The 21,518-nt window shown below is 31.6% G+C and overlaps 1 protein-coding gene across 1 annotated transcript in view; it reads right to left on the bottom strand.

Moving 5' to 3' along the window:
* The window catches only part of PHIP (PHIP subunit of CUL4-Ring ligase complex), a 173,548-nt gene that overhangs the window by 34,965 nt on the left and 117,065 nt on the right, over positions 1–21,518 (bottom strand). The window contains 3 exon segments of the mRNA XM_074310460.1: positions 4,516–4,747; positions 6,424–6,500; positions 8,783–8,923. Coding sequence (XP_074166561.1) covers positions 4,516–4,747; positions 6,424–6,500; positions 8,783–8,923 — 450 coding nt within the window.

The following is a 21,518-nucleotide window of genomic DNA, read 5'->3' as shown; positions in this document are numbered from 1 at the left end:
TAAATACCTGGTATTTCTTGGATCAATAAAGTCATCAATATGAATATCTCTTTGGACTCTTCTATTGAGAAAAGATGACAAATTTCAGATTGACACGAGAATTACTGTGACTAAAAAGTCACATTGCCAAATGGCAACGAGGTCTGTTATAGGATTGTTTTGTCCAAGTTAAAACAACAGTAGGCCCAGAGTGGAAAAATTTCCAGCCTAATTAGATCTGTGATATACTTTGCACTCAATTAGAATGACTCTTTGAGAACCCAAGATCACCTATACTATGGTCACCTAGTCTTTTGATCTATGAATAATATACTTTTGCTTATCAAAGGAAGGATATGAGGTTATTTTGGCATTATATCTTCCTAGAAAAGTATTGAATCTTGGGATAGATACATTTTTTTAAATGTTCAGAAACTTTAATAAAACTATTTTGGACTTTTGCCAGCTTAAAAAAAAAAATTGTGGTTTGTTTCTACAGTCAATCTCTCTCTCTCTCTCTCTCTCTCTCTCTCTCTCTCTCTCTCTCTCTCTCTCTCTTTCAGAAACTAGGAAATTTGTACAACTTAATTTTTCTGGCATTTTTTTGTATTCTTTGTAATTTTTCAAAGATTCTGAGCAGTGACTGAGATTATAATTGAAACTATCTACAACATTTTAGCAAATAATTCATTTAGCCTTAAAGTAAGCTCTATTTTTAAAGCATGCAGTGTTTTTTAGAGCCTCTTCACCAATAATGGGCTATAATTTCTACTTTAAAGTTGTTATTGTTTCTAGTTTATAAAGATCATTCTTGCTGAGAAGATGGAAACAAAATAGTAGCTGAATAGTTTTACTTTTACTCTGTGATGCTACCTGGTAACATCTTTGAAATCATTTCTGTGTTTTTGCCTTTCTTTTACCCAGTTCTTAGCATAGTGACTTACTCTATGAGTAAGTAAAGTGCTTAATAAATCACATTTGCCAGTTCTCAGTATCTAGAATGTAGTTCTTTGAACCTGCCATGTGAGACTTTAATAGTCTCTTTTTATCATAATTTTAATCTTTTCATTAACTATTTTTATTCTGCCCTTTCTGGAGAGATAGAGCATACACAGTATATAGTGAGCTAACTTAAAAAGTAAGCTCAATGTTCTCACGTCCTACTCTGAAATATACTCTATGTCACCTCTGGCATATCATTTAACCTCTCGGTTTTGAAAACAATTCTTGGAGTGTAATCACAGATCTAGTTTGGGTCTTCTTCAGAAGGGCATTTGACCAATAATGACAATCAAATATCATATGAAGTTTGTAAATAAAGATGGGGGGTGGGAGGAAGACAATACTTGATATGTAAGTTAGTTCAAAGACTACATATCAAGAATTAGACCCTCTTCTTATATCAATGTTTAACACATCCACAAATATTTTCAAAATGACTTGCTACAATTACAACGTTGTTAATCAGATCTGGTTCAGGCTAGTCTGTTCAAATTTGAAAGCTGTTCAAGGATAAAAAACAAAATTATCTGTTTAAAAAAAAACCCATCATATTTTATTTAATATTACCATCTAATCCCTTATACACTTCAATAACATTGGCCTTCTTGCTATTCCTCAAATAAGACTCTCTCACCTTTCAGAGCTCCGGGCATTTTCTCTATGGGCAAAGCTTAAAATTCCATCCCCCCTACCCTCATCTTCACACCATCTACTACCTGGCTTTCCATTAAAGTAAAATTCCATCTTCCATAAGAAGCTGTTCTCAACTCTCTAATTTATGTCTTTCCCTTTTAAATTATTTATTTTCAATTTATCGCATATATAGTTTGTAAATACTTGTTTCTAACTTAAGAAACTTATGAGTTGTTTTTTTTTTTTAGGATAGGGACTATATTTTGTCTCTTTATATCACCAAAGCTTTAGTATTTGGCACATAGAAGTTTGTTTCTAGAATCAACCTCTTCAGAAAACTAGAAATTTGTGTAACAACTTTTCTGTCATCTTTTGTATTCCCTTTGAATTTTCCTTAAAATTTTCTTTTAAAAATGCTTAGACTTACTTTCTGAAAGTGGAATAAAATCAGAAGGAACTTACAAAATGAATTTCAACAAAACCTTCTGTATAACTAGTAGATAAGGAATAGTTGAAGATTAATGAGACTATAAATAATAGATGGAAGAATATGGGATATAATAGAGTAACTTGTTTGCCTTGGCAAGGAAACACGATACCTCTTCATTTGAGACAAAAGTGAAGGAAAAGATAGTGCTAGGAAGCATCTGGATGATGTGAGATGTGAAGGAGAGAACTATCTGAAAATAATCTCAATTTTTTCAGAGAAACAAGACAATGTTCTTAGTTTGAGAGGGTAGGAACTGTAGAAGATAGGATGGAAGGGATAGTGAGTCAAGAAAGGAAAGGATTACTTTGCTAAATAAGGACCCAGTTTAGATTATGAAACAAATTTTTAGTAGACTCAGTCAACAGAACTTTGTGGTCTTCTCATGTTCTGTTCAATAGTACATTGGCAGGAGACAAGATAGAGGAGATGGAGGTAGACTAAATTAATCTCAAAGAAAGAAGTCATTGGATGATGCTGATAGAGGAAAAGCCCAGAAATAGCAAGGCAAATAAGACTATATAGAAACTTCAGGACGATATCACAAATGTAAAACTAGAAGAAAATAAATGAGAAAAAATATAGCAAGCAACTTTAAAAGTCCTAGCTTTACATGCTGAAATGAATTATTTATGATAAGAAGAGGAAATAGATGTAGAAAGGAAATAAAAACCCATTATAACAATTTTATGAAAAAAATTACCTGGTATAAATCACTTGATTGAAATGAGATTATCAAAAGATCTTAAAACTGCCTTAGGTCATCAAAAACTTGCTATACTTGTCAAGTGGATAAAAGCTAAGAATAATACACTCTCAAAATATGAATATATATGTAAAATATAACTTGAGGACGTAAAAAGCTTTAATAATACTGCTTTACAAAATACTCAGAAACAATTGAAAAAATAATTTAAATTAAATTTGGCAAAAGATACAAATCAATTTGAGGGGGAAATGACAATTTTGAGAGCGCTGAGACACTGACAAGTCTACAAAAGAAAATGCCAATGATAATGAAATATCAGACTCAAAGGGAAACCAAAATCAACATTTATTCTTTTCAATCTAAATAAAATTTTTACAAAAATATCCTATATACACTGCCATTCTTAGTCGATTCTATTAAAAAGCAACATACAGAGTTTTGTAATCAGTACTGCATAGCTTTCAACATAGATACACATCTTAACCGTCATATAACTATGTGAAAGATGCAGAGAATACTTAAGATTTCAATGTCCTCATTTTTGTCAACTATATAAAAAGCAATTTAACCAAGTAGGGTAAAACATCATCTTAAAGGCTCTAATTAAACAAAAGGTTTCCTATGCCTATTTCAAAATCACAAAATTCCTTGCAATAGATTTCAGATATAATCTTATTTGAAACCTATTGGGATCAATAACATTGAGTTAAGCACAAATTAGAAAATGCCAGAAGCATAAATCAGAAAATACCAAAGGTGTTCATCATTACCATAAAAAATCCAACAGAGTTATAACAAAAAAATGTTTCCTTAGATATGAAATAATCCAAGTAGTCCTATCTGTAGAAATACTGGCTGATGATTAAGAACTAGAACACTAAAACACCTCCCATATGAGACTGACAATCCCTTAAGAATTTAATCTAGCTTTACACATAAGAAAAAGTAAATGGATAAAATATACGATTGAATAAGTGAATTATGTGTTAAGAACTTTCCATGTACAGAATATTGGGCACAAAAACAGAAATGTATGACAATACCTGATCTGAAGGAACTCACTTTCTAATGGAAGAGATGACATTTTAAGGTAGTTTTAATTGCAAATAGTAACACACACAAGGGAGGGAGAAAAAAGAGGCAGCATGTGCCAGGCAGGTCAAATCACTATTATCACTTTGACTACTTTCCCTTAGACACTCCATACTTAGATGCCATTGATGTTTTAGCTAAATTGGCCTTCCTACTCTTTGAGTAGGAATAATAAGTACACCTACCTCCCAGAGTTATTTTGAGGATAAAATGAGAACATTTGCACTGCACTATGCAAATTATAAATGCTAGTTATTTACAAAGGCAGTTAGATGGTGAAGTTGATAGTGCTGGACCTGAAATAAGAAACATATTAATTCAAATCCTGCCTTGGGCTGGCTGAGTGACAAATTAAGTCACTTAACCTCTGCTTACCTCATTTCCTCATTTGTCAAACAGGGCATAATAGCACCTGTCTCTCAAGGTTGGGGTTAAGGATCAACAGAATTATTTGTAAAGGGCTCTGCAAAAATTATGAACTGCATTAAGGCAGTTCATAAATGTGAGCTACTAATTTTATTTTAAAAAACATAAGCCTTCTATAAAAACAATGATACTTTTTTAGAAAAATAATTAAAGTATCACATATTTTGAGGCTTCATATAGTACCAACCTTTTGCTTTCTCTCTTTGGGCTTCTTTTTCTTTGGTGATGTTGGTCCATCTTTTTCTTCATTTCCTTTTTTCCTTTCTTTTTTAATTTGCTTTTGCTTTTGTTTTTCAGATTCTTCTTCATCTTCTGAACTACTTTCTGCTTTCTTTAGTTTATGTTTAGGAATTTTCTTTGGTGGCTGCAGGTTAATTCCTGCATCAGCTGTCCAATCAGAATAATCACTAGAATAATCACTACAAATATGGACCAAAAACAAAACAAAATCTTAAGCATTAAAATAATGAATGAAAAATGAGAGAAAATATATTACTAGAATCACTCACATATTGCAATTATTCCCAACACATCAACTTCTGAGCACTTTCCCAATATTCCCAATTCCCATGTACAAAAAAGAAAAAACTAAAATTCTCTTTTCAGAAAAGTTCATGATAAAGACATAGTTACTAGTACTTAAATTTGACATTTTTTAAATTCTGAAAAATAAACCCCTTAAATTAGTTAAAAAGTACCACAATTTAAAAGCATTTTTTCTAACAGCAACAACTTTTTCAGTCTCCAATTCTTCAGAATTTCTCTCTCTGATATTAAAAAATGAAATCAATGAGATTTTACATAATGAATATGTTCTAATAGCATTTGGTGTTATATTCATGTCATTAAAGAAGGAAACTTCTTTTAAACTTTCTTTAAGAAAGCAAATGTTGGTCACACAACAGAGATAACTAATAGAAAGACCATGAGTTATGTGTATTATTCTTCCAATAATAATAAATGGACCTCCCCTCCATACATGGGGGGTACTTTTATTAGTGAGCTTTCAGGAGGATATGAACAACAAAAGATATGAAGAGTCAAGCTTATATAGTTTATGACTGATATTGTTGGCAGGTATAACCTGCCTGACCATGGAGATCATAAATCCACTCTGAATATCTGAGTCATTAAATATATCTAATATATTGAATATACATACAGGAATCCATGAGTGAAAGAAAATAATAACAAATTTGCTCTCAAGTTATAGAAGGATCTGCCCTTGTTTATGGATTTGAAAGTTTAAAAGTTCCATAATTTTGAAGATTTTCCTAAAGTCATAAATTTCCTGTCACCCTGAGAGATATGATATGGAAACAAAGGGAATATTCATGGTACAGTTAGCTAAAGTGGGGAGGAAACAAGAAAAGGGTGTTCCTTGCTGGTAGGCCAAGAACTAATCTATTAGTTGATCTTTTTGAAGTAAAGAAATAGCTACAGTAGACATCTGAATAATTCAAGTCTTCATTCTCATTATCATACCCTCTCTGTCAGGTTTCTTTCTTGATGAATACCTCATCTATTTTTTCTATGTTGATAATGTAGTCTTCAATGACAATAACACATTTGTTTCTGATGTCACTGAGTCTCACTCAATTCTACTCTGGGTTCCTCACATTCTTCTTTTACAAAAATATATCTTAATAATCAAGACTGAAAGATATGAATTTTAAAATTTTCTTTTCTTTTGAATCGAAATAGCAAATCAAGTGAACAATTCCACATACAAAATAGAATAGGATTGTAATGAAACCACAAATTTCTAAATAAAATATACTGAGTAACTTTGGGCTTTCTATTCTCTTCTGTGCATTTTTATTATTCTCTTTTAATTTTTCTTCCTTAAAGTTTTTTTCCCCCACAACCTTATTGCCAGTCCTCTTTTACCCCCTCACCCCAATTACTTAAGATGAAATAAATTTCTATCTTGCGTTCCCTACCTAATAAAATTAACCCTCATCCCCCCTTTACCTGATTTTTTTCTTTTCAGTATTTTTTACCTTTCCATCATTTTATCATGTGTCCCTTCCCATCAAAGTTCCAGTAACACAGTAAAGCTAGAGCTTTATAAAATAAGAACTCAGTCATTTACCTTGAACTGCCATCACTGTGCCATGCTCTCTCTTCATCTTCTGATGTTCCACCACTGACAGCAACTATTTCACCTTCCTAAAAATTTAAGAGATTTAGAAAATATCTTTATTGTACATCTTTACAAAAATTATTGGTAAAATCTGGAGAGATTATTAACATTAGAGAACTTTTATTACACAATCTATTATTAGTATTTGATAAAAAAATACAGATTTTATTCTCATAATAAACAAATTTGTCAATTTAAAATTCAGAGATATAAAGACAGTATTCCTGATATTATTATATTCAAAGAACTTTAAAGATGTATAAAAATGCATCAAACTTATTTTAGATAAAATCTTTATCATTATACATAATTATCATTATGTAGTCAACTACTGAATGCAATTTTCACTTTTCATGGTCTGGTGAAAGGACCTAAAAAAGGGTTATAACTCAATTTATTCTACTGATACTACTGAACAATTTCACTAGATAAAATAAAAAGTATAAAATATACCTGTAGCAGCTAAAACTTAGCTGCTACACAAAAATATAATTAAAAACCTGAAAAAAATCTTGGCTTAACATTTAGAATTCAAAATAATGGAAATTTTAATGAGTGAGAAATGCAGAAAACTAATACTTCATTTTCAGAATTAGGATCAAAATAATTCTATTTTTTTTTGTTTTAGAATTTTTTTATTTAGAATCATAATTTTTTCATACATTATAAAGTACTGAATTGCTATGGTTTTAAGATCTTAAGGCATCATTTAAATTATATCAATCAATAGCACGTTCTTTCTTTCATCCTTATTCCTTAATGGATGTGTGCCAGGTAAGCTTAAAGCAGTTCTGTCACAGTCTTCTGTATAAGGGACATTAAATTGAAATCTGTTCCTTGACCAATCACTAGAGTATATTTTAATAATTTATTCACTGATATAAATCAGGGACACTATTTTTTCTTACTCCTAGGTTAAAATCTAAATTATGTGTGTATATGTAATTTTATGTATATATAAAATAAAAATCATTCCTTTATCTTAGAATATGAATAGAATATCAGTAAAATAAATTGTTATAATGTTTTAGTTTATATTATTTAGAATAAGAAAAAAAATTTTCAAAAATGATGATCCTCATTCCAGTATGCAAGATTAAACAAATTATTAAATTATATCATCTTAATGTCTTTTCAAATACAATAAACTTTATACAAAGGCCGTCAAAAAGTTTTAAAAACATGGGAATAATAATTTTTAATACAATACAAATGTTTCATCACATAGAATGGAAATGAAGAATGTGCTGCTTGATTTGTGTGTTCACTTTAGCCTCATTTTAAATGAAGAATTATTTTGCATGCATTAGACTTCTCCATAATGGCGATAAGCAGAATCAATATTTAGTTTCAGCTATATCTTCAGAATGAACAAGCTCTTTTAATAGGTATGAATTGGAGCATATAAACCCACTTTGGTGACTAAGATTTCCTTAACAAATAATCATTCAGAATACGGATGTGGTGTTTGTATCTTTCTGATTAGAATTTTATGCTTGTTGTTGAGTTGTTTCAGTCATCTCTGACTTTCTGACTCCATTTGGGGTTTTCTTGGCAGAGATACTGGACTGGTTTGCCATTTTCCTTTTCTAGCTCATTGAGGCAATATATAATATACTTTAACTCGTACAAGTGGCTTAGAACAAAAGTGTCCATAGAACAGATTACTGCAATAATTTGTTAATCAGCTTGTGAACATATGCCACTATTGTGTTTGGAATGTAGTGGGTAAGAGGAGAAAAAAAAGTATCTATTTTCTTTAAACTTAAAGGCAAACCTTTTCTTGTCATCTGGGTGAAAAAATCATAAATATCTGTTTTTTTAAAAGCAACAAAATTATTACAGTGTAGTCTTGCCAACAAAGTTAATTTGTAAACAAAGTACTAAGTAATTTTCAATTTTTAAATGTAGATTCTAAAGTAATCCAGGCAAATGTGATTTTTAAAAATTTTGTTTCCCTTTCAACTATAATTATAATTGATCAGAATACGCGTAATCTAACGACTAGACTTGGTTGTCTACAGTTCAAATAATTTTCCAGAATTCCTACAAAAACCTGAAAACAAATCTCTGTATTAAATGTTTTCTTTGAAATAGTGTCTATTAATATTTTTCTTTTTTGAATTTATTTCTTTTCCTGTTCTTTTAATGAAATGCAACAAATTATAGCAAATCAAATTTTTAAAAAATTACAAATCTATCTATATTTAATGCTTCAAGCACTAAAAACACACCTGTATTCAACATAGGAACAATAAACTGTTATAGAGTAATCAATTCATATTAGTATATGGATCTGTGATCTTACATCTGAAGAACTATTGCCATTTTCTAACTCTTCTGAGGGTCTTGCTGTTTCTTCCAAGGCAGATCTTGTACGGTAGTTATGCTGATTAGTTTGTTGCTTTCTTGAATCTCCAGAGTCAAGTAAATGATCATGAGTATGATTCTTTAAGAAAAAAAAAAAAAAAAAAGCTAATTTAATCAAAATATTAGCTGAATATATATTACGAATTATAGATTTGTAAATATGTTGGTTTTTAGTTACAGGATTTCTATTGTTGCACTAAGCGAAAAGACAATATACATGGAAATACATGTATTAAAGACCAAACATAACAGATAACAGCCATGATTTTACATGATTTGTTTTTGAAGATTCTGACAACCACTTAAGAAATAAGCTGTTTTCTTTTATGTAAATGACTTCAATTGTTCAAAGTAGGGAGGCCTCCTACAGGTAATAAAATTCTACAAACATTAAAAGCAACTAACCAGTAGAGCATGAAGTAAGTAGCCCAAGGAAATATACAATAAATCAAAGCACAATTTTCTAGATTTTTAGGTTCATCAATTAGTACTTCCTACAAGATATAGATGGGAAATCTTTTAACTGGATACAAGGAAAAACTTCCTAACATACTTCGAGCTGTCCAAAAGTACAATGGACTTTTGGAATAGGAATACTGGAATACCTATTAATATTGGATTCTTCGTTACTGTGTATTCAAAGCAGAGACTTGCAATAGGGAAGGGTCTGTGATTTTAATATGTGTATTTCAAATTCAACATAATTAGTTTCCTTTGTAATGCTAGTATTTCATTTTACTTTATGCATAAATATTCAGAGAAATGGTCTGTCAGATTTACTGGATTGCTAAGGTCCATGGCAAAAAAGAAAAAAAGTGAAATTTTTTTGCAGAAGAGGGACAGAAATGTGGTAAAAGAAATATCTGTTCATAAACAAGCTGAACATGATTTGTAAGGTCCCCTCAAATTTTTTTGGGGGGGGATTTTTTTCTGTATAGATGATCATTGGTATGCCATCTTGGAAAATTGGGGGGGGGGGGAAAGTCCCACGAAGTAACATCATGTTTCTTTAGAATTGCTAACTGTGGCTGATCTTCATAATTAAAAAAAATGCAAGACACACTATTAGCAATCCCAGAGGAATATGCACAAATAGATTTGGCTTGGATTCCATTTGGGACTTTTCAGTAAAAAATTTAGTTACCTTAAATGGCAATTGATTCTATTTTGCTATAAAATAAATAAATAAATAATAAAAGAATTTTAAAAATTCACTTATAAAGTGATTTTTAAAATACTTCTTTCCATTTGAATTATGTATCCTTATAACTTCTATCAATTGAGTATAGCATTACCAATTGAGTATAGTAATTATATTCTCTGAAATCACACAGAACACATTCATTGTACATGCCGCACTTAGTCCTGGTGGCCTATAACAATTTACATTTTTTATCAATGTTTATTTCTTTCCGAACATTTTTCTTCTGACTTAATATTATTCCCAGGTTGTTTGATCCTTAGTAACAAGCTTAACTAAATCTTGTTCAATGTGTTTAGGTACCAAATGGCAATGTGTACAACTATTAAATAAGATATTCAAAAAAGATTAAAGGTTTGTAATACACAATTTAAAAAGAAAATTAAACTAACCAGAAGATCCAATTTCTTCTGAGCATCATAAATGTAAAGTTGTTTTGTGATGGTTTACAGAAAATAGCATGTATTTATGGTCAATTCAATAACTGTTTTATATTGGTAACAACAACAAAAACTGAACAAGTTATCTAACTTAAAGACAAATAAACAGAAAAAAATGAAAGAATCAGATTATTATTCCAAGAAGTTACAATTCTAATTGAAACTGGTTGAAATTCAATTTGGAATTGAGGTCACTTCATGAAAATCAGCACCACTGCACACCAACTAATCTTTTTCTAAATCTCTAATGTATGTTAGTCACTTTATCCATTTTTACAACACTTAAAAATACCACAGATTCACAGAGCAAAACACGTTTAAAAAAAAAATGCTATTTGTCAATCGCCATAAAATATAGCACAAATAACAGTAAATCATTTGCTCTTACTACCACATAAAAAATATTTCATATTTCAGATTATTGTCCTGAAAAGTACTATGCAGTCAGAAATTTAAACACTTTACATTTCTGTATTTCATATTAAAAATATTTCCATGTTTTATAAGATTTTTTAAATGTTTTTATTTTTAAAGAGTGAAATACCAAAATAACTGATTGCTCTTTTCTAAATGCCACATTTTCTTGATAGATTAACAGTAAGATTTAAAAAAAAATTGTTTTATACAAAATCATAATGTAGCGAAAATGTCATCAACTTTGTGAAAATCAGTGTGTTTAAAATTCCTCCCCCAAGAAAACTGCAATTCTGAAAAAGGAAGAATAAAAGACCTGCCTATCAATTCTCAAACAAAAAGCATCTCACCGGTAAAGCATTTGTCAAGATTTAAATCTGGGACACTAATGGACATCTCCTACTTCTTAACCACACAATTTTCTATATGATTGAAACAGAAAAAAGGTCAATTGCATAATTTCAAAGAAACAATGCCCTGAGCAGTCTACTATACTTCCCGTAAAATAACTAAGGCTTAATAGTATTATAAAATTTAAAGATTAGGAAAAATAGGTATGTTTTGATTTATATAAGTGATCAAAGAATATTATCAACTATTTTCCATTATTTGAATCATCTTTATTTACCTCTCTAAACCAGATATAATCTTAGATAGTGGGGGCGGGGGGGGGGGGCAGGGGCGGGGCAGCTCGTTTATTACCAAAAAAAAAAAAAAAAAAAAAAAGTTTTCCAAAGTCCATCTTCCCAAAGGTAAATTGAAAGTACTTAAGTTCCTTGTTTCTTTCTTAATTTGCATAACTGGTAGAAACAAATCCTAAATGACTTCTTACTGATAAAATATAAAGGCCTCTTCATTACATAGTAGTCCCCAAAATACTGAACACTTATTGGCTCACACATTAAAGAACATGAAAAACTTTCAAGATCACCTCGTTAAAAATCTCTTATTTTAGATATAAGGAAACAGAGGCAAGAGAGACAATATCTCTATAAAATAAGAGTAAAAGATGAACTCTGATACTTGGGCTCCAATTTATATCTCACTATCTTTAATTTAATTAGTTCTGCAATTCTCATTTATTTATCTAATCTACAGGATCAACTACTCATTCTTCTTAGCAAAAATCAGTCAAGTAAATGACAAGATTCAACTTCATTTTGTATGACTGGTTTACTCCATGAAGGCAATTTTATGTTCTCCAAAGAATGATATATTAGAATTGCAGAAACTATCAGATGAAAGAATCTGGTATGGAAAAAAAACAGTGACAGTTCCTGATGAATTCCTATGCAGGGTTATTGACAGAGGTAGTAGCTATGTATTAACCTCATAACAAGAGAGATAATGCTGACTTTCCTTGCTATAAATCCAAGACTTAACAGGGAATCTTCCAAGATTTATAAAAATAAATGAAAATTATCCAGTTATAATGCTTAGTAAAAAAAAATGTAAATATATATATGGATATTGTCAGAAGGAATCTAAAATATACCGACAAATATGAAATCCGGGGCCAAGAAATTGAAGACCAAAGGAGAAACAAGTAATCTGGAGAGCAAATGGACTGCTAAGTAGAGTTTCAAAGGATGGTGTATTTGGACTTCCAAGTAACACCTTAAAAAAACAGATTTCTGGCCACATAGCAATATTTTTTTAAAAAGCTGCTAACAATATATTTGCTAGGTGTCTCACAAATCTTATCAAAAGACCTTTATTTTAAAATGACTGGAGAGGGAGATTACTTATGCATACCCACTAAACTACATATGTATTATAGAAAGTAGCTAAAATAAAGGAAGAATACCAGCAAAGAAACTTTTCAAGAAAAAGGCCAACTAAACTGGCTTAAAACTAACCTATGCACAAAGGCCTAAAGATTAAACAACAAAATGAAGGAGGAAGAGATATTCTAATACAATAAAGCAAAGCAGAGAATAGTTTGGGGATAAGGAAGAGGAAAATAGAAGTTTATTTAAATGAAGAAAGATTGGTAAAAAGTCTGGGATCAGGAAAGTAGAATCGTGTGTGTGTGTGTGTGTGTGTGTGTGTGTGTGTGTGTGTGTGTGTAAAGGTATCTCAGGTAAGGAAATTGATATATCAGTTTAAGCTTAACTTGAGGGATGAGATATATATGATATATGATAGGCTCCTATAGATTAAAATTCTATGGAAGAAGTTTTAAGTACACGAGGAATGGAGAAATGCTCAAGGATGAAATTCTTCAGAAGCAAAGTTAATCAACTCCAAGGAAGAAAAGCAGGAATCATTTGAATAGAAAATATCCTAAGGGATCTATGTTTGGCTAGCCAAGTAACCTATGTTACTAAACATTTTTGGTCAATAATTTAGATAAAGGCATAGATGGGATATCATTAGATTTGTAGATGACACCAAAAAGATCAGGATTCAAAAGGATAGCATGAAGATGAAATGCACTAGAAATAAATATAAACATAGTATAAAACATTTTTTCTTAATATTATTTGAAAGATGTAGTACCCAGGTTCAAGGAGTTATCAGTGTATATAGCAGCCAAAAAAGAAACATGATTATTAAGAAGTATGAGAATGAATACTGAGAAAATCAGATATCATAGAAGAAATATTATGGAAGAGTACTTAAAGCATTAAGAGGGAGAAACAGAAGAATGGCATTGGCAAATAGTATAAATAGCCAAAAAAAGAAAAAAGCCTCCCCACCCCCCAAAAACCTCCATAAACCTTGCACAAAGATGTGATATAAAAGTAACAGGAGACTTCAAATGTTAGACATTTGTTTACCTGCTGAAACACTCTATCAAACAAGAGAATTTGCCTAGATGGTAATAAATAAATAAAGTTTTGTTTTTGTTTTTACCGGGACAATTGGGGTTAAGTGACTTGCCCAGGGCCACACAGCTAGGAAGGCCCTGTCTAGGCCAAATTTGAACTCAGGTTCTTCTGACTTCAGGATTGGTGCTCTATCACCTCACCAACTAGCTGACCTATCCAATAACAAAACTTTTGATAAAAATATTGCATAGCATTCTTGGAGAAGATGCAAAGATTTGGAGCAGACTATAATATAGTTTTATGAATTCGGAATCAGTTACTGAATGGCTAGATTTGAGAGTCATCAGTAGTTCAACATTAAATTGGAGAACCATCTCAAGTGCATTGTATGATGTTTTTGATAGGCCTATGTTGATAATACTTTTTATAAATAAATTAGATACAAATAGTGTATTCATTAAATATGCACAACATAGGAAGACACATAACACATTTGGTGACACAATCAAAATCTAAAAAGATGTCAAAAGCCTGGAGTGAATTGAATGAGATCAAATCCAAAACAGATAAATGTAGATTTACATTTGGCTATTGCTTAAAAAAAAAACAAAAAACAAAAAACAAAAAAAAAACAAAAAACAAACAAACAAACAAACAAAAAAAACCCCACAGTACAGAATGGAGGAAATATAATAAAATAGCACTTTGCTTGGAAATGATCTGGGGGCTTAGTAAACTACACATTTAGTATGAATTAGCAGTATGATGTCATACTAGCTAAAAAATCATAATTAGCTAAAAAAAGATAATGTAATCTTTGGCTACATGATAAAAGGTATAATAAGAAAAATATGTCAAGTACTACTCTGTAATCTACAATAGCTAGACCAAGTGTGTTATATTGTGCTCAATTTTCATCATCAGTTAAGAAAAATTGCTTGAAGTATCTAGATAAGACTGAACATGTCAGAGAAAGGCCTTTCTTCCATGTCATATGAAGCTGAGCTGAATGAAGATGTTTAGACTCAAAGCCTCATTTCTATTATATATAAAGAATTGACTCAAATTTATGAGAATACAAGCCATTCTCCAGTTGATAGTCAAAGGATATGAATAGACAATTTTCAGATTAAGAAATTAAAGCCATTTCTAGTAATATGAGAAAATGCTCTATTTCACTATTTACTAGAAAAATGAAAATTAAGGCAACTCTGAGGTAACACCTCACACTTTTCAGACTAAGATGACAGGAAAAGATAATGAAAAATGGAGGGGATAGCTGGGACACTAATGCATTGTTGGTGGAGTTGTGATTCAACTATTCTTAAGAACAATTTGGAACTATTCACAAAAGGCTATCAAACTGTGCATATCCTTTGATCCAGCAGTGTCTCTACTGAGATTGTATCCAAAAAAGATCATAATAAAAACAAAAGAAGCCACATGTGCAAAAAACATTTGCACATTTGCCTTTTTGTAGTGGCAAGGAACTGGAAACTGAGTGGATGCACATCATTTGGAGAATTCTGAATAAGTTATGGTATATGAATGTTATGGAATATAACTGTAAGTAAACAATCAGCAGGATGATTTCAGAAAGGCCTGGAGAGACTTACTTAAACTGATACTACTGAGTGAAGTGAGTAGAACCAAGAGAACATTGTACACAGCAACAGCAAGATTATGTGATGACTATGATGTACTTGGTTCTTCAACAATGAGGTGATTCAAGGCAATTCTAAAAGACTTGTGATGGAGCCATCTTCATCCAAAGAGAGTACTATGTGGATCATAGCATAGAATTTTCATCTTTTTGTTTTTGCTTTGCTTGTTTTTTTCTTTTTATATCCAATTTTTTTCCTTTTGATCTGATTTTTCTTGCACAGCATGATAAATGTGGAAAATGTTTAGAAGAAATGCACATGTTTAAACTATATTGGATTATTTGTTGTTTGGGAAGGGGGGAGGTGGGAAAGGATGGAGAAAAATTTTGAACATAAGGTTTTACAAAGGTAACTGAAACTATCTTTGCATGTATTTTGAAAAATAAAAAGCTATTATTTTTAATATGACTCAAATCAAACATAATTACATATACTAAATTATGAATATATTTCAAGAAATTAAATCATGGTTTTTGTATAATAAATTACTCTCTGTGAAACTAAAAAATATTAATCACTCCAAATTTTAAATCTATGTTCAAATTATTCATGTGTACAGTGACATAAATTGATCTATCCAAAGTGTATTTTTAAGGACCTTGATCTCTCCAATTGTACAGCTCCCAGACCAATCATGTTAAATTCTGTGATTCCTATCCACAAACATACTTCATTGATAATGTATCAAAAGCTCTGAAGGTCTTTTTTTCTGGATCTTTTAATATTTCATGGATACTGGTTCAACAATCAGGTTATCCTTCACTATTGCAATATTCACTTTATTGTCTAATAATATGGGTTACTGATAAATTTTATTTTGTGTTACTGCTATTCGGTGCAGCTGCCATGTGTAACAGCAGAAGTGCTGAACCTGGAGTCAGGAAGACCCAAGTTCAAATAAAGTCTCACAATTTACTAGTTGTTGATCCTTGACAAGTCCCTTCACCTCTTTTTGCCTCAGTGTCCTCATTTGTCATATGATAATATCTACCTATAATGTGGTTGTTCTGACAACTAAATGAGACAATATTTCTTAAGCGTTTAATATAATACCGCACACATAGTAAGCACTACATAAATACTAGCTATTGTTATTTTTAATCATACAAGTTATAACGATAACTTGCTTTAGCTTACTTAAACTATAGCTTTTGTTTCATATACAATTTTGTTATGATATTCCATCATTTACAATCCATATAGATTGAAAAATGAATTTTTAAATGGAGAAGCTTGGGAATCTTTAAAAATCTTGCCCTTCTGTCCAGATCTGGATCCGGAATATTATGTTTGCAGTACCTAAGACAAACACACTCTATCTCTCTCTCACCATTTACTAATGGATATTCTGCACAATATACATTATATATCTATTTATTTTTCTTATAGAGGAATTCTAATTGACCAACTCTCACCATAGAGTCTCTAGTTTTCTGGGGTCTTGCAGAACAACAAGCATGCAGTTTAGTGTAACTATCTAAAGGGAATGAATTTTATACTCGAAGTATTTACTGGACACTTTTTCATGCTATTTGAAAAATACCTTTGGATAGGATATCTTTCTCTCTCAAGTCTCATTTAATACAGACAAAACAAAGTCATCACCATGACTATATAGGAAAGGATGTAGATTTTGGGGAAAATTTTGATGTAGGAAAGCTTTAAAAACTGAGGTTTGTTCAATTCAAACAGTATCTCATGAACAAACAATAAACACAATGGAATTCTGTATTCTCTATCATTATATTAATCATGTAACTAGGAAGATGGAAAAAATGTTTGCAATAGCTTAACAGTTTCCTTCTCACATACTAATTTAGATATTCTCAATGTCATTCTCATAATAAAATTCTCATTTTAGAGAAAAGAGGCTATACCAGTGATTTTATTAGAATAAGACACTCCCTTTAACAATGCAAGTCAGATATCTCTCCATTATTTAGTCCTAAATGTTAAGTGTCTTGCCCAGAGTCACATATAGAAGAGCCAGATTTTCCTGGCTTTAAGGCAGCTTTTTCTTCCCAATATACCAGATTAGTTTCTCTTATCAATATTACATGAAAAAAAGCTGTAGTAAGGGTTTGAAGTTAAGTGTTCTAAATCTTAGCTGGTTCCCTTTTGATGGGAATTAATATTGTGTATGAATTTTTCTATATATTTGGAATGTTGCGCCTTCTTTGAAATAAATTAATCCTTGAATAACTGTACATTATACTTATTACCAGGGCAGATTGCATCTTTATTTTAGTGAAGTACAGTTATCCTTCCCAATTTCATCTTAAGTGACATTTCTATTTCTATTGATACAGAAAATATGGTAGAGTTGTACTGATTTCCAATTTTTTTGTCATCATTTTTCTAATCTCACCTCAGAATGCTCTGGGGAAAATCTGGTTTCCTTCTTCAAATGATGCTACCACAATCACTGATAATAATAGCTAATAATTACCATGTGCCATGCACTGTGCTAAGGATTTCACAATTATTGTCTCATTAAGATATCAACAATTCTGAGAGGTAGGTGCTATTTTTATCTCTATTTTATAGATGAGAAATTGAGACAGAAATGAAGTGTACAATGTCAGAATAGGAATTCAGAGGCAAAAATATATTCAAGGCAACTAAAAATGAAACACATGGCTTGTCTGGGAAAATGGGATTTTGTTTATAAAATCCCTGGTGGGCAATCTTTTAGAGTAGAACAGGATTTCAGATAGTATCTAAGCTATAGAAGACAACATAAAAAGAAACTCTTTATATACATAAAAAGATAAAGAGAGATGTTTGCCTGAAATGTTTAGAATAGCTCAATTCAAAAAGAATTCAGAAACCCCCACGACTCAAGAGAGGTTGCAACTATCAGATTTTGGACCAGTGTTTTAATCTTATTGCAGTATATCTTCTTTTCACAGATCCAATGCATGGGAAGCTATTGAATATCATGCTTGTGTGACGTCCAATTCAGGATGTTTCCAATGTGGTCTATGAAGTTAAGACAGTGAAAATCCCAGCTAAGTTAGTAACAATTCAGGAACTGTATAAGAAGTAGCATAAATCTGGGAAGTGGTCAACCCAAGTTCAAATTAAAATTTCTAATTAGCACTGGCCTGAAAAACTTTGGGTAACCTTGGGAAATTATTTCACATCACTGTGAAATATCTTAAATTCATTCTGGTTTCAAAGACCTTAGTATGGACAAAGTCAAATAATATTCCATGTCAGAAATCTTGTGGTTCAAGCTATATAGGACTAATGATAGCTAACAACCAGGAGCTAATTAACTTCCTAGTGTTTTTAAGGCCCTCTACTATGGATATGTGGCAGAATGTAGACATAAAGACTGTGAAGACTTTGTTTAAAAGGATCCATAACAAAATTAATGTGGCTACTCTCCTTTTTAATGATGTCATATCAGAGTTATTTCTACTATTTCTTGCAGTTTAATTCCTGTCCATGTTTTCTTATAAATTCTTTATTGTAAAGTCTACAAAGTGCTAAAAAGTTTCGAAGTAATAATCTTTGGAACCTAAGACAACATAAGCTATTCTGTTGCTTATGTGTATCACCTCTTTTTCCAATCTTATATTTCTTGAGTGACATTTTTCTTTTTAACACTTCTTCTATATAAAAACTCTTCATGTGTAAAGAAAATTGGCAATACCAGGTTAAGAGGTAGTTTAGTCATAGTTACTACATCTCAATAGCAAGGGATAGGGGTGACTGGGAAGAAGAGGTGGGGGATTGGAAGAAAAGATGAGTGAATTAATTGACCTTGCATCATAACCAGGGAAATCAAATAAGTGGCTATTTCTCAAATTTCTATAATACTACGCTGATCTTCCCTAATTAAAGGCATAAATGGTTTGATGTCTAAAATTTTATAAGACTACTGATTTAGAAGAGGAGGAAATCTCAACTGGCATTGAATTTTAAAGAGGAAATAAAATCTTATATAAAGCTTTCTATACAGAGATTCTCTGCTTGCTTACAGATAAGCAGTTAAAATTTTGTGGAGTCAGAGGGAATCTGTTCTCAAACTCATTTAGATCACAAGTGAACTTTAATTTAATCTTTTGCACTTAGAACCCCAAAGACTAAGAACATCTGATAGCTATTAATGTTATGATATGGCTTATCAAGACTAGATATTGCCAAACTAACCTCAATTCCTGTTAATATACAGAGAAAACATGAGAAAATGGATAGAGAACTAATCTGCGAGCCAGGAAGACTGTATTTAAAGTTCTACCACTTTCACATACGTGCTTTGTAAAACTAATTAAGGAGGAATTCTGGTACTAATGAAATTATAGCTCTACTCTCTATCCCTTTGAAAGTTACACATCAGGAAAAGAGGACATATATGGTTTATTTAGATTTCATTAAAGTACTTGCTTCTTTTTCTCCTGTCATTTTTTTAAAAAATAAAAATACTTTAGGTAAAAAGTTACACACACACACACACACACACACACACACACACACACACACACACACATCACATCTCTCCATATGAAATTCATAATTAACTGAAGGTTTCTTTATGGTCTTCTGTGAGTAGTAATGAGTTTCTAATGTTTTCCTATTTTCCTGTTCTTTGGCATCATCCTTATTCCTGAGATTATTTCATAATATAATCTACAAATGCTCTCCAGTATGTAGTCCTTCTATGTGGTCCAGCCACTCTTCTTTATTTCTTCTAATTTTCTATCTTACTTTCAAAACCTAGTACATTAAAGGCAGAATAGTGAAGTAGACTTAAAAGCAAGAAGAATTAGGGTTTAGAATCTTATCTGTGATAAATATATGCATGGGCATTGAGCAAGTAACTTAACTTTTCACAAGTATTTTAGGCAACTCTCCAAGATTATAAATTGCAGAGAAGGGGCTAGTTTACATTGCTAGAGGGTGTTTTGTTCACTTAGGAACTATTTCTAATAAAAAACTATAGAATCACTCCGTATTTCCTATCCTCTACTAAACACTTGAGAATGAGTGAGGTTTTCCCCCATCATTGATAATAAAAACATAGTTATAAAGCTGTCATTAAATCCCAAGCCATTCTGTGGTATAAAAGTGGGATCCTTTAAATGGGTGGCCACAGTGCAACAGAAGATTGAGTGGCCCAGAAGTAATCTCTGTGGATATAGGACTGCCCTGTGGGTGGGATTCTGGCCATATTGAGATAGCTTCATAATGGGCGACGGCTCTCTCGCTGATTGGCTGTGTGTGTGTGTGAGACCTCACAGGTCCTTTATAAGCCCACTGCAGGCAGCAAGTCGCTCTCTTTAACCTGGCTCCCTAGCCTGGGGTAGCCAAGCCAAGCTGATGGATAGCCGAGAGAGTTTGGTAGTGAACATGTGGATCTTCAGACCAGGTGTTCACTAGGGAGTTAACAAGTCAGGGAATTAAGTCAGGGCATTATGTGAGTAGGTATAATAAAGGCTTTTAAGATTACACGTGGCTGTTCTTGAGTGCGCTATCGGTTATTAAACTACAGATTCAAGAAATCATGGCCAGAGACCTTTGAAGGCCTCAGAGGAGGCAAGCCGGGTAGAGTTGACACTGTAAAGGTCAGTAGTCAAAGGTACTCTGTTGGACCTAGGACAGACTGGTAATAGTAACTGCTAGGAGGGCATGTTACATAAAAGTCCATTAAAACAAACAAGCAATACAAATCTCCAATGACATCCTATGCAATCTTGAAATATAACAACTAGTTAAGACTTTCAAAAAAGCAATGAAACAATGCAGGGTGAGCACAGATAGGCTGCAAAGCTTTCATTTAGAAAAGCACATGTCTGGAAAAGAAAATGGGGTTAACTCAAATATTGCACTAGCACCCAACAAAAATATAAATAGATCTAAAGAAAGACCTGAAGTATATTAGATAATCCTACAACAAAAGTCTAAGGGAAAACACATTAAAAACACACACACACACACACACACACACACACACAGATTTGATACAGATAGTATGTTCTGTATGCATGAAGAAATGTATGATGTGATTGTGTAATAAACATTTTCTTAAATAAGTTTTGTTTAAGCTAATTGAAACTTTTTTATTGAGGACACAAATTGATAGTCCAGCCAGCCAGGCTTGGGCGGGGAGAAAGAAGGAATCCAGCATAAGATTTAAAATGTGTTATAATGAATAAATGCAAAATGGGAATAT

This window comes from Sminthopsis crassicaudata, chromosome 4 (assembly GCF_048593235.1).
Source record: "Sminthopsis crassicaudata isolate SCR6 chromosome 4, ASM4859323v1, whole genome shotgun sequence".
NCBI lineage: Eukaryota > Metazoa > Chordata > Mammalia > Dasyuromorphia > Dasyuridae > Sminthopsis > Sminthopsis crassicaudata.
Note: the sequence above shows the minus strand (reverse complement) of the source record. Positions and strands in the feature narration are given on the sequence as shown.